General features: G+C 23.9%; 1 protein-coding gene across 1 annotated transcript; it reads right to left on the bottom strand.

Annotated features, from left to right (window-relative positions):
• Positions 1-2,356: 2,356 nt before the first annotated feature.
• LOC112688676 (clavesin-1-like) lies at positions 2,357-11,646 on the bottom strand. The gene is made up of 7 exons (XM_025561991.1): positions 11,470-11,646; positions 9,852-9,943; positions 9,272-9,419; positions 8,398-8,591; positions 4,777-4,887; positions 4,041-4,182; positions 2,357-2,463 (listed from the first exon to the last, which is right to left on the bottom strand). The coding sequence occupies exons 1-7, from the start codon at positions 11,579-11,581 to the stop codon at positions 2,435-2,437; spliced, it is 828 nt and encodes a 275-aa protein (XP_025417776.1). The 5' UTR covers positions 11,582-11,646; the 3' UTR covers positions 2,357-2,434.
• Positions 11,647-15,265: the final 3,619 nt, after the last annotated feature.

Here is a 15,265-nt window from a genome sequence, read left to right as displayed (position 1 = left end):
GAGCCTAATTCCTCAACCCAATGACCGGGCGTAAGAAATGACCTCCAAAAAATGACGAAACGAACTATGACAAAACTAAAGAAAAAAATCATAGTTTTTAATTAAATCGGTCAAAATTAAAATATCGGGTTTGAGTAATTTTTACTGCGATAAGTTACCAATGACAAAGCTATAAATATTTTAATACAACCTTAAACCTTAAACAATTAATAATATGTAATACATATTGTACGCCTATTATGATAATTGTTTATTATTTATTTTTAAAATGTACTCCATGAGGCATTACATTATAATTGGTTTAAGTTGTTTTAAACATTAATTTGTAGTTTCTCGATTAATTTTGGTATGAGTATTTTATAGTTAATCGTCCTCTTCACAATTATACAACACAAACAAGGCTGTAGTGAAGGGTATACGTCCTATACCTTCTAGATTTTGTGGTGCACTCTCTATTATAGTTAAAGTGGTTATGTTCAATTTTAGATGATATGATTTATCAATTGCTTAACTATATTTCAGTACTAGTATCTAAATTAAATACAACGGGTAATATTTAATATAGGACATTAGAATCTCGAACAATTAATCGACGTTTTGATGTTAATGAAATTCAAACTGTTCGAAAATTAAGAATCTTTATTGAAAATAATAAATCGATTTCTGAAAACTGAAAGCTCATTTTAAATGACATTGCATTATTACCATGTTCGACAGTTAAGTGCAAATGAAGATTTAGCTTTATAAATAATATTATTACAACTTTAGGAGCATCACTTTTAATTTCAAACGTATCTAATTAATGTTTATTAAGTCTAACAGTCCACCTACTGAAGTATTTAAACCAAAAAATGCACGATCATGGACGGAAGAGAATTGTTTGATTACCAGTTAAGAATTATAAATAGTGTTGAGATTATCTATATAAATTTATCTCGATAAATAAGTATTGTGTGGAGGTATATGTGCAGGACTGTCGAGAGGAGGGTATTGGGAGGGATTATTTTACCACAGACCCTAAACTATTGATGGTCACAACATCAATTGCTTTTTTTTTTTTTTTTGTTAACTATGGTAGAGTAAGCAATAACTAAAATAGATGTTGTTTTATTAAGAATAATAATTGTTGATAATCAGTGCGACTGTGCGGTGCGACATGGTCGTGAACTAGCCGCAATAACCATAGATTTAAACAATATCATCAAACATGGTATTTCTCTCATAAAAATATAAAATACTAATTTTGAGCTTGAATGTTATTGTTGTATCACTTTTCGACTGGGGACTAAGCAAAAACGATCATAAGTAAGTAACAATTTATATTAAACACTGTTCCTACCTACAGTACTTATACAGTAGTAAATTCTGTGGTTGTAACCTATAATACTAATATACTATAAATTTTAATAAACTATAATACTATAATACTAAAAAGACAAGAGTTTATACAATGAAAAAAACGATATTGAATTATACATTTATAATTGAAACCATGAGTTTTTCCAACAAATCATGTAAAACCTCTTTATTTTAATTATATATAATTTAAATGCACAGTTTCAATAATATGTGTAAATTTCTAATATTTTATTTAAACCAATATAATTTTATTTTTTTGGAGGGGGTTAAAATCTCATAACTATCCCTGGTTTGCCACTGTGTAGGTCCCATGTTTTAAATTATTATAGGCCCCACTATACTTCATAACGATATATATGTATGTGTGTGTATGTGTGTGTGTGTGTGTGTGTGTGTTTTTGTATTATATATGTTTTCGGTTGTTTGACAAGAATACAAGATTTTCTCAATAAAAAGTACCTATACTGTATGGGTAATTAATATTAATTAATATTTTAAAATAAACATTAAGTGTACTACGACTGTGTATTATTAACTCGTAATTTGTTTTTTTGAATAAACATAAGGATGTTATTTCATAAACTTCGCTAATTGACTATGCTTTTTTTTTTATTAAATGAACATGAGCACGTGAAAGTATTTCTAGTTTTTGTACAATAATAAGATATAATATATATGTATTAAAATCGATTTTATAACAATATAAAATTTGAAATGTATGAATTATATTGAAAATAAATATACATAGTGCATACCTATTTTATAATATACCAAAGAAAAAATATTTATATCCATAATCAAAATATTAAATACGCCCAAGAACTTTAAATGTGATAAATTAAGTAACCACAATGTTGCATACCATACAATAAAACATTAATATATAATTTCTTATTTTATGTTTGTTAAATATAGCAATTATTAATTCTAATTCTAATTTTCCAAACCAATGAAATACTAGTCATCTAGTTTTGTTTCAAACTTGAAGCTCGTAAAATGAAAATAAATTTCCTTTGAATTCTGAAAACTGTATTGAGAGTATTGTAGATCATTCAGTTGACAGGATGTAAATATATTATTTGTTGTACCCATATTGTTTCATTTCTAAAATAAAAAAGGATTTTATTACTTGAGAATGCATACAAATTAAAAAAATAACGTTTATATGGTATAATAGTAAAATTTATAAGAATAAGATAATTCATAAAAAATTTAACTTTCTATACATTATTAAAATGAAACATGTAACTACATTATCTACATTAATCTTTAAATGGTTCGCTATACACCTATTAGAAAAGCGAACAAAATCATCTTGTATTTTTTTGCAATCATCCATGGAATTCTCTACCATATATATCTTAAGGTCATCCGCAAAAAAAGAGAATTTACAGGAACGGAACACATTTTTTACATCATTAATAAACAACAGGAATAACAAGAGGGATAAATGTCCACCTTGTGGGACACCTGACAGAATATTAAATGACGACGATAATTGATCCAATATTTTGACCTGTTGGGTCCTACCCTTTAAAAAAGAACCAAACCATGATAGTAAAGAACCACCCACGCCAAGATCATTAAGATTTTATAATAACAAATCATGGTCAACTAAATCAAACGCTTTGCTAAGGTCGGTATTAATAGCGTCGACTCGCCCTCTTTTTTCTATGGTAGCGTATAAATTTATAACGTACACTAATAAATTGGTATAAGTTGATTTATAAACTCGAAAGCCATGCTGTTCATCTATAATAAGTCTGTTAAATGCACAAGAAAGTTTTGGTTCAATTATTTTTTTCAAAAAGTTTTGGTAAAAAACTTAATTTTAAGATTGGGCGATAATTTTTTATTGAATTCCGGTTGACAGATTTAAAAATAGGTAAAACAAAACTAGACTTACATAGATGGGGAAATATTCCTTGAGTAGAGACATATTAAATAAAGTATGTAAAGATGTATGAAGCATAACAACACTTGGATAAAATAATAGGAGGTAGTTCATCCGGTCCATAAGTCCTATGCAGGCCTATATTTGAAAGACCTTCAAAAACCTCAGACAAGGATATATATAAAAATGAAACGTTTATTGTGAATTCTGGTAACACTTTAGGAAACTGCTGGACATTGAAAGGTTGAGAGTTAACGTAAACCGAAGAAAAATAATCAGCAAATGCATTGGATATTATCAAAATTTAATTCATCATAGAACATAGTTTAAGGAATTAAATTACCGTTATTCTTTTCTTTAACAAAGCACCAAAAATGCCTAGGATTAGTAGTAAGACTAGCTTGAATATTACGAAGATAGCGTTCATAACACCGTTTAGAAAAGTATTTATTTTAATTATTTAATTATTATTTATTATTTATTTAATTATTTTTCATTTGGCACGAAGTTCCGAGAAATATAAGTAAGTTGATGGATTAAGATTTATTTTATAATGTTTATGCGCTAGACGTTTTTCTTTTATTAATCTTCATAAATTACCATCAAACCAACGAGGAAATTTAGAATTAGATAATTGATAAAAAGGCATATACTTATCTAGGATTGCATGTATTACTTTATAAAATCTTTCCACGATAGTGTTATTATCAGTATTGAAAAACAATTCAATCCAATTAACATTATTTAAGGTCATATCTATACTAAATTTATACTAAATTATTTTTACCTTCGAAATAATGCTCTTTGTTCAAGAATTGTCGAACCCAAGTAACTGGTTCGAATTCCAGAGTTCCTTTGAAATACTTAGGTAAAATACTGGGACTTAAGTATTTATGCAACGAGTTAAAATTATTTCCATGAAAATGCACCTTAAAAAGAAACTTTTAGTTTTAATAAAAAAAAAAAAAAATTATAAATTAACTAATGAAGAAAAACAAAACTAACTAACTAACTAGGGCCGTGAAGTTAGCATTACAATGTTTGCAGAACAGTTCAAAAACCCCCCAACAATGTTCAAATAGACTTGTTGAACATTGTTGGATACTTGTTGGAATTTGTTAGACCACACATAACTTTTTATTTAAAAAAAAAATACATATTTCAGTCAGTCCAGGAATAAATTAAAACTATTTTTATTGTTTTACTTTGAAAAATTAGAATGCATACAAACCACAGCAGTGGATTATCATTATATAGTTTTAATTTAAGTTCAAAAATCTAATAAATTAATTTAATACTTTACTTTACTTTACACAAAGTACACAACTTTATTTTATATTTTTAATTTGTTCCTGGACTGGCTAAAAAATGTAAACATATTTTTTAAAACAAAAAATTATGTGTGGTCCAACAAATTCCTAAAAGTATTCAACAATGTCCAACAAGTCTATTTGAATATTGTTAAGAGGTTTTTGAAAAGTTCTACTAATGTTGTAATGCTAACTTTACGGACCTTAACTAACCCGACATTTTAATTTTTCTTTTAAAAATGGTTTAATTATTGAATACACCGTGTATAAGTATAAAGGTTCATTGATAAAATGAAATCCTTGAAATCTTAATGGAAAATTTTCCTGAAAATAAAAAACAATTTGAATTTGTTATTATTTATTATATTTCAAACAATAAAACGAATTATGGTTATAATATACGCTCTCATTTTAATTTATTTAAATAAAATAGTGCGCAAATATTTTTATATTTTTATTTGAATAATGCTGTGATTATTAAATCTATCTATATTACATTTTAAGTAACTGTTAATTGCATAAAATATGGTAACTCGCTTCGTGCAACAAAAACCTATTTAGTTGTTTTTTATTTAAAGTAAAAATACATTGAATATGAAAAATAGTTCTTAAAATTATATATGACAGTAATACATATTTTATGTCATATTACATACCAATTTAAATCCTTATAAATGATAAACGACAAAAATGTATAGGTTTTACCAAACATTTGATAATAAAAAAAATTACAAATAATCGTGTTATTATTAAATTAATAGAGCATAGGACTATGCAATTATTTTCCCCTGTAATAATCAAATATTTGAATAGTTTTCGATTATAGTCGCACAGTTCAAGTAGAGCTGCGTCGTTGCTGACATTAGACGTCACTATAATCGCTTTCATTAAAGAAAAAATATCTAAAATATAAAAATATAATATTCATAAAAAATAATAATTATAACTATTATTATAAAAATAATATAATATATATAAAATAATAGTATATCCAACTACATGATAAAAACAAATTTTTCTTGGAGGATTGATATACATAATTATCTATTATTAATTTTTCTTGTAAAACTAATAATGAGGAAAAATTATACAACAAAATGAGTTTTATCGTTATCAAATTTGTTATTCAGTGAAAATCTAAACAGACTTAGATTTGAAAAGATTATTTTTATTTTAAGGTAATTTAAATATTTGCATATTCAGTTCCAAACATTTTTACATATAAATTAGTTATAAGTAATCTATTTAATAAAAATGAAAACTATTATTACATCTCAAGTACTTCTCAAAAATTCATTTTAATTTTAACAACAAAAAGGTCGAGTATTTTCAATATTATTGCAGGTCCAACATAATTTTTGTACAGTTAATACAAATGAAAAAAACCAACTGACAATTTTGAAAACTTCATCAACAAAACAAGTTTTTATTACAAAAGTTATCTTCACTGCAACAACAATATAAACCAATAAATTATACAATTTATATTTTTTCGATAACAAAACGCTACTTTCTATTGAAATTTTCCAATATTATTACTATGTCTCTGAATGGCGAAATCTTTGTAAAAAACAAACCATTGGTTTTAAATTTAGGATTTCTTTATACATTTCTGGTGGAATTCGAGCTTAAGAATCATTCTATCCTTTGAGACTTGAATAATAATTATACGTAGATATCTAATTAAAATTATTATTCAAGCCTCAAAGGACTTAAACGTAGATATCTACTTTAAGATAATTTCAATCATCATTTTCAAAAATGTATTCGAAAAATGTATTAGTAAATTATTGAAGAAGAAGAAAAAAATAGATGACAAAAACACGCGAAAACTTTTATATACGTAATACATTTTAGTGCTTAATATTTGTAGAGGCTTGACATTTTTAACGATAACTTATTCTATTAGAATGTGGAAATTCAATTTCTAGTTTTGAGTAGGGCCTGAAATTGTATTACTTGTGACCTTAATATTATTACATTTATGCTACAATATATACTCGTATTTCAAAAATCGTTATTGATATATTCTTGAAAAATGATTTTAACACACCATTCTACAAAAAATATATAGTAAACTGATATACTCTCAGAAACCGTTTTATATGATTCTGTATTTTTAATATAATTTCAGATGTATACAACTATTATGTAACACTAACGTACAGCGCTTTATAACTGGAACTGACGCGGTGTTTATTTTTTAATTCTTCTTGACATTTTCGAAGTTTATACTCAAATTTCACCACTTTTTTCATGTAGAACTATGACGTTTTTTTATACCCCGATTAAAAACCTGGCTACTTTTACAAATTAAGGTTTACCATTATTTTTTCGCACCAGTATATACAATTTTTAAAATGTAAATTTCAAAATATTTGATTCTGAAGTATTAACCAGTATAACTTTTGAATTGCTTTATTTTTATTTTTTTTTATTTATAATTATTTCCTATGTTACTTTTTCTATATTAGAATTACTCAATACTTCTTTTTCTTTCTGGTAAACGGCCGCCACTAGGACCATCCTATCAAACACCCTTCTCTCCCACCATCTCTGTCGGATGATCGTTCCTTTCAGTCAGATCCTCTACCTGAGGCGATTACATATTTTTTAATCAGATCTTCCCTTCTTATGTGAGGTCTTCTCAGAATAACTTAATACACGGAAAAAAATATAAATTTATTTCTATTGCACTTATTTCGAAAAACAATAATTGAAATTTCAACATATTTAAAAACGATACCAGTACAGAATTAGCAATAAGGGTTCATATTTAGTAATACAGTACGAAACTAAAGACTTGAAAAAAATTATAATTAATCATATATATGATTTATTAATTGTATTTTGGATACATATAAAATCTAAGACGATTATGAAAATTATTTTCTCTTATTTATAACTAAACAAAATCTAATTAATAGATGGTTTGTGAATACATACGAGTTAATTCATTTTTTTTCCTAAAGAATCTCAAATAAGATATTTTCATTAAGCATTCAATTGCTTTGAGTAAGGATTTCAAAATAGTTGTGTTATTTGAAAGTAATGATAAATTATTAAATTTTAAAAGCAATTTCTAATCATGAAAACTTAAGATACATATAATTCTTAATGTTGTAAAAAAATGAGAAAAATCAAATTATTGCTTGAAAATACACGATTTGAATTTTTAAATAATATTTATGGTTCTATTCCTGTCTTATAATCCATAAATTAAATAAATACGTGAAACTTATAGTTTTATTTCATTTTTTCTTTCACAAATTTATGATAAATAATAATAGTACAATTTGCAATGGCATCTTGATTATATTTTATTTATTTCTACAAATATATCTTAATTATCTCTATCATGTAGTGTCTATATTAATATAAATGTACAGTTCTTGTATCATATTTTTCATCGAATTTAAGTTTACTTAATTCCCAGTCGAGTCACATATAATATAAAGTATTCAAACAAACCCAATATTACATTTATTATTACATTTTAAATTTGTAAGAGTTATTATGAAAATTAACGTTGAAAATAAAAGAGGAAGAGGAAGACCAAAAAAAAAAAAAAAAATTGGATACGATTGATAATGATATGAGGGCCGCTGTAGGAGAAAAACTAAAAAAATCAAATCATAAATTTACCTTTTTTATTATGTAATAATGTTTATTAGTTTCATTAAATACTCATATTGTGATTAATAAAATATAATTTTATTGAATAAAAATAAATCAAAGTAAATTAAGAACAGATTTTAAAATAAAAATGCATAACATTTCATAAACGGTTTGAATAGGTACATAAAAGAAAATTAAAAAATATGTTTTACTAACCTGTACAACTTCTGCAGATTTTTTAGCGTAATAAGGTGATAAATATTGATAATGTTTCAGCCACTCAAATCCAGTGAAGTCTGCAACTACAACTATACCAGCCAGCTGAGTCTCCGGGTCTTCTGATATAACTTCAAGGATCATCAAGTTAATTTTAAAAATATCTTCAATTCTGATTTCAGGTGTAATGTTTTCTATAGCAAAAAAAAATATAATTATAAACATTGAATTTACCATCTGTTTTATTTTTTTTATTAATACATTATTGCATAAAATAGCCTGGAGAATATCAAACTATATAAACAATGGTTTTATTCTGAATATGGATAAATGCTTCCAAATAATGTTCACAATAAGTAAACAAAACTTTATATTTTCAAATAAATATAAATATTTAATTAAATTTTGTTGCTCTTTGTAATTACAAATATTTAAAAATTGTAGTTCTTTATTTTCAATTTTGTTTTAACTACAATTTATTTTGTAGTTGTTTATAATTAATATATTGTTACTGTTGTTTTTGTATTACTGTTTATTTTCGTATGTAAAATTTATATCAGTACACTATTCCCAACGGACATTTATTATTCATAAAAAAAATTTTTTTAAAAATATCTCTCTGAATATTTGTATCTTAAATTAATTTTAGTAACAAATAATAATTTATAGATTAAGTTTACAAACTTCGAAATCAAACAATTAATATAATGATTGAACAAAAAAATAGAACAAATATTAGTTCAATAAAATTATAATCAACATATTAAAATGTAGAGCGATAGAAAACATAATCCAAAAATTATATTATTCGAAATATTAAATACAAAAGATTTTATATTGTGTAATAGTCTACAGTTAAAATCATAACATTCACCTATTCTAAAAACATATATTTCTCGTCCATGGTGATCTCTGTTGGGTAACATAAAAAGTGTTCCAGTTTCTAAAAATACTTTGTACTTCGATGGTCCATTTAAAGTGAATAATGAACTCTTGTCTTTTGCCCCATAATAATTTTGAACCTATAAAACAAAATAAATTCTCAAAAAACTATAAAATGTTCAATCACTGTGTTTAAATGTTTTTCGTTTATTATTGAAATTCAAATAAAAATGTATTAATATAAATGTATATATATAAAGGTGAATGCGTGCTTATTATATTCAATGTTTATTATAGTTAAAAGTAGGTAATTTATATTTATATTAAATATTTTTAATAAAAACTGTATTTGTATTACATAGTTTTTTTTACCTAATCTTCATAGAACTACAATGTTAATACGTATTAGTTAGTTATAAAAATATTAAAATAAACTGTAAAATGTATTATATAAATAAAAAGACCTTTTTTTATGAAGCAATAATTAATTTAAATTATGAGAATATAGTAAAAGTAAACTTTTAACATGAAGTATTTTAATTAATATACTGCATTTTATTTTAAGAACTTACCAATTTAAATGCTTTATCAATATTGTACTTTCTAGCTCTCAAAAATTTAAGCATGAACGCATCATCAATTCTTGATTTTAAAGATTTATCACCTTAAAATGAAACATTCACATTATACAAAATATATCGTAGTTTTATCCACAAATATTTATCTTTAATTATATTTAAAGTTCTACTATACACTTAAATGTTGGAACTAGAAATTTAAATAAAACAATAAACTGTATATTATTTATATTATTATAAATTTTGTTATATTTAAACAATCAATAAAAAAAAAAAGTTATTTACGTATATTCCACTTTATTTTTGACAAAAGCACAAATAAATCTATACTATTTATACTTTACTAAGCAGTTTTCTATCAAAATTATTCGTTACTGTATATTTTTTTAATTATATCCATCATATCCTTAAACTTTGTTAAAGGAATTATTTTTAAGCAAAGTAGATGAAAAAAATGTAATAAACTACAATACAAAATGTTACTTTTATTTAAAAAAAAAAAAAAACTATATTTTTAAATACAGAAATGTACTCAAGTGTATTTAAATTTGAGAATATTATTTTGTGCATGTCTTAGAATTATAAATATTTAGACATTGGACCATTCCTTAAAAGAAAACATTTTTAAACAGTAAACAATAGATTATATCTTTTTTTTCACCCTCATCTCAAATTCAAATTATAGAAAAAAAAAGCACTGAAAAATCAAACGGTAAACCAATATTTAAATATTTAAGTTTATATATTTAAATTTCTATTTTTATAATTGATAATATTTAAATTTATGATTTTTATCATCATATTTTTTACCAAAAGTAATTTTATATTTTTTTATTTTTATTATAAAACTTATACAATAAACGATAAAAATAGATGGTTTTCGTCACAAGTGTCAAATTGTTTTATTTTAAAACGATCCACCATTAAAATGTAAATGTGCAAAAAATATTATTAAAAGTAACAAAATCAAAGAGGTGTGGCCATTTCATACTTGATTAAAATGTTTTCATTGAAGCTTAAAATGCTTAAATGTTTCATATAATCATTTAATCACTTAGTCTATAAATTTTAATAGCTTAATCGAAATAAAAACAATTCCTCTAAATAAATAGACAATTTTCATTTTTAAAGAAATAGCAATGGTTTGTAAACTATATTTTCTAGTATATTATAGTAATTTATTATAAAATTATTTCACACCTTATATTGTTTAATAAGGTATAAATATATTTCAAATGTTAAAATCATTCGGTTTTAAAATTAAAAAATTAATATTTATAAAATAGCTTATACATTTTTGAAATTTATGAAATAATGAATAATATGGGATGTATGTGAACCATATTTATCTGATATCACTAGAATACTTTTAAATTCTATAAGTTAAAAAAAAAAAAGAATTATTCATGCTAAAAATTGATAAATGACAAATTTTATTGTTCACGTCTGTTTAATAACTAAACGATAGTTATTTAATATAAAATTAAAATAATTAAATGTCATAATAATAAAACATTAATTTTTAAACATATTTAATGGAAACTTTAACAATAATAGAATACCTAATTTAGTTTAAATGTATGAGTATGTTGAATCATATTTTATTTTGTACCTTTAACCAATGTACGTAATTCTTCAATAGCTAATTGTGGATCTAACGGTTCATTTATGTCTCTTTGTTCATCAAATTTCCACTCAGATGAACTAATTTGATTTTTTGACATTTTGATTTGATTTGAATTAATATATATACTTTGTACAAGTCTTAGTAAAATCGTTTGTTATTAAATAAATATAATAACAACCATATACCAAATACAGAATATGATTTATCTAACATAGTATAAAATTTACACTGATTCTAAATAAGTATAACATTTTATAAAATACCTACTTTTTTAGAAAAAAAAAAACAGGAAATTGATATTAATCTGTAACTTAGTAATTACTTCTATATTATATACATACAAAAAACTTGCTGTAAAGTCATTATTTAAATTATTATAATACTTTTCGAGGCGTGTCAATTGAAAACATAATACCATACCTTGAAAACTTTGACCTACAAAATATATAATATAAATATGATTCAGGAAATATAAAGTATATTTAAAATAAAATTTTACAAATATACTTAACGATGAATCAGATAGTAAATATTGTATCGTCGATGTGATTTATAGTTACTGTTAGAGTGAGTTAAAATTTCGATATTTCATCCAACAAGAAAACATTTTAATATACATTTTTTTAAGTTATTATCTCTTTCTTTTCAATTTACTCAAACATTTAAATTGACCAACAACATTTTAACAAGTGCAGTTGATTCTGAAATACGAGTAAAGAGATAATATAATATTTTAAATGATAATCATTTGAATTTCAAAAATGAGTCTACAGTTTATTGTACTTTAAAATGATAAGCAATTTCAAACCTAAGATTTAACCTAGATAAAATATTAAAAAATTCATTAAATAAAAATGCACCGTTATCATACAACCCATGCATAAATATAAATTTAATACGAGTATTATTAAAAAAATATATATATTATTTAAACCTAAATCAAAATATAATCACCAGAACTATCAATATCTATTGAACAACAACGAAACTCAAAAACAGTAAAAGTATTATAAAAAGGGACGTAATGGTCTAAAGGAATTATAATTTTTTTTAATAATTATATAGTTATACAAATATAAATAATTTACTCGATTTTTAATATATAAGACATTATCGTCTATTAATGCGGAAATTATACAACCCAATTCTTGATGCCTGTATTTTATATGAGAACGTATTCATATCATACATATCTACCTATGGGTTATATTAATTTATGTTTAACTTTTATTTTTTTGTGATTATAAACACAAAATTATAATTTGTAAGTTATTATTTTTGACCATTTAAAGCCAGATCTAGAATAAATACCATATGCAGGTTATATTGAACAACTATTTTGTCATTAATTTAATGATGGCATTAAATTCGTCACTAATAACTACTAGTATTATTGTATTTTGTAAAAATAATTTCTGGTACCCAGGAACTAATCCAACATTACAAATAATCGTATACAAAAAATGTATCATTTTTATTACCATGACAATAATTAGATTGAAGTATAAAATAATAATATAATACTGACTGTTGCTGAATTAGAGGTCAGCATCTTGTTATTCTGTTCATCTTCCATGCCAACTTTTTTAAATTGTAAATATACTCTACTCAATTAAATCATTATACGTGGACATCCTTAACAATTCGTATAAACAGACAAACTGTGATGGATTCAACTACATTACATGTGCTCATATATAATTTACTTACTTAATATAACCAATAAAAATATAATCGTGCTAAACTTTTCATGATTTACACAGTACAGTTTGGTAGTACTAAGCTAAGATTTTTATGTGACATTATCGCGCTATAAGCATTGCAACGTTAAAACAAGAAATTATTGCTTTGATAAGATTTATTTTTACATACATTTTAGTATTTAAATTGTGAATTTAATGATTTACGTATTGAATTCCACATTTACATTTTTATAACTTATAAAATAGGTAACAGACAAAAATGGATCTTGATTGGTTTATATTTATTTCTATAAGCTAGGTTTGATTATTATTATTAGTTAGTTATTCAAATACTTATATATATATATATTATGTGTACATGTAATAAAATATTGTATTAGCCTCCATTACTAATAAAAATGAAAAAGGAACTAAAAATTGTATATGTTATACATAAATAGTGTATCGTACATGTATATATAACCATTTAATTTTTCTTGTTATTTCGTATACTTTTTCACTTCAAACATTTTACAGATTACAGATTTTAAAAGTATTCTACGGAGAAAAAATATACGCTTAAATTACATTAACATTTGCAATAGTAAAATTGTTTAAAAACTGATTAACATTGAAAACAAATATGAGACACCACGAAATTGATAAAATAGTAAATTAACAGCAATATCATATTTTATATTCATAAATAACATAATTAGCTCAGTATTTATCATAACTATAAATAACAGAAGTTAATGTGATAATATAAAGACACATTGCGGACAGCCATTATGGTGAAAAATATATATTATTAATCTAAATAATCACAAAACAATGAATTCTACGTGGTTATTAGAATATTGTATGCTCAATGGCTTATCTACAACAATGGAATTATCAATATATGTTTATACATAATTTTATTAGCATGGAATACGTCTGATACAACGTACAACTAATGCACAATGTGATATAATCAATGAGTAAAAATGTGTTTTCATTATTTTCGTGAAAAATTCTAATTAATTATATTAACTGTATTGGACAGATTTTTCATGTGAGTGGATCTGAAAGGTTGCAAGATTAATTTATAGTATTTAGTATAAATAATAAATCGAAGTATTTTATTAGCGTATTTTTAAATATTTGAAATTATCAAGGCAAATACCAGTTGAAAAATTCATAAGGAAATTTATTTTATAACTTAATTATTTTCATCCATCAACCAGACTGCGGCCAATTTTTATTCAAGACTCCATTTCAAAATGCAAAGCCACCCAAACCAACTTATATCTCAACTTTACTCTAATACATTTCCAGGTAACCCTACCCGACGCCTTAATCGGAAATGGTCCAGAGATTTTCTCAACACCCAAAATTAATTTAAGATTCATGTAAAGGTAGCTTTACTGTGAGCTTCCCTTTTCACCGTCCTATCACTGTCATTCCTCCAACAAATTTACTCATTGTACATATAATAGTATAGATTGTAAATATTCAATAAACGATATTTTATTAAAAAAAAAAAAAAAACTCAATTATTATTGAACATATATTAAAGTAAAGTAATTGTGAAAACTCTATAAGGCAAATAGAACATTTTAAATAAGGAAAATATATTAAACCATAATGCTCTAACAGAAAAAGTGTAGGATATGTACTCCGACAAAATTAAAATTTACATCTTCTATTCTACAAAAATATTAATAGCAGTTTTCAACGAATAAAATAATAACTTTTAATTTTTAAGGCGACATTATAGACAGTTTTATCTTTACATATTACACTAAGTCTCAATTAGGGCCAGACAGGCCCACTGTGCTACTGTGCTACAACACAGTTGGCCACGGCCGCGAAAAAAATCTTTACTGATATTACAGAATAGTGAACAAATTATCTGTTTATAGCACCTTGGTACCTAATTATATTTTTTAAATGATCTTAAGGCACGATTATAGAAAATCCTTTATATATTATAAATTATATTATACTGAAATCTAGTCTGAATCAGCTTTTTGGCAGTAAATATAGTAATTACCGTGCTTATTGTACATTATATACTATGTATTTTGTATATATTTATACACGTGTATTATAAT

This window comes from Sipha flava, unplaced genomic scaffold, assembly GCF_003268045.1.
Source record: "Sipha flava isolate LNK unplaced genomic scaffold, YSA_version1 3_pilon_pilon, whole genome shotgun sequence".
NCBI classification, from domain to species: domain Eukaryota; kingdom Metazoa; phylum Arthropoda; class Insecta; order Hemiptera; family Aphididae; genus Sipha; species Sipha flava.
Note: the sequence above shows the minus strand (reverse complement) of the source record. Positions and strands in the feature narration are given on the sequence as shown.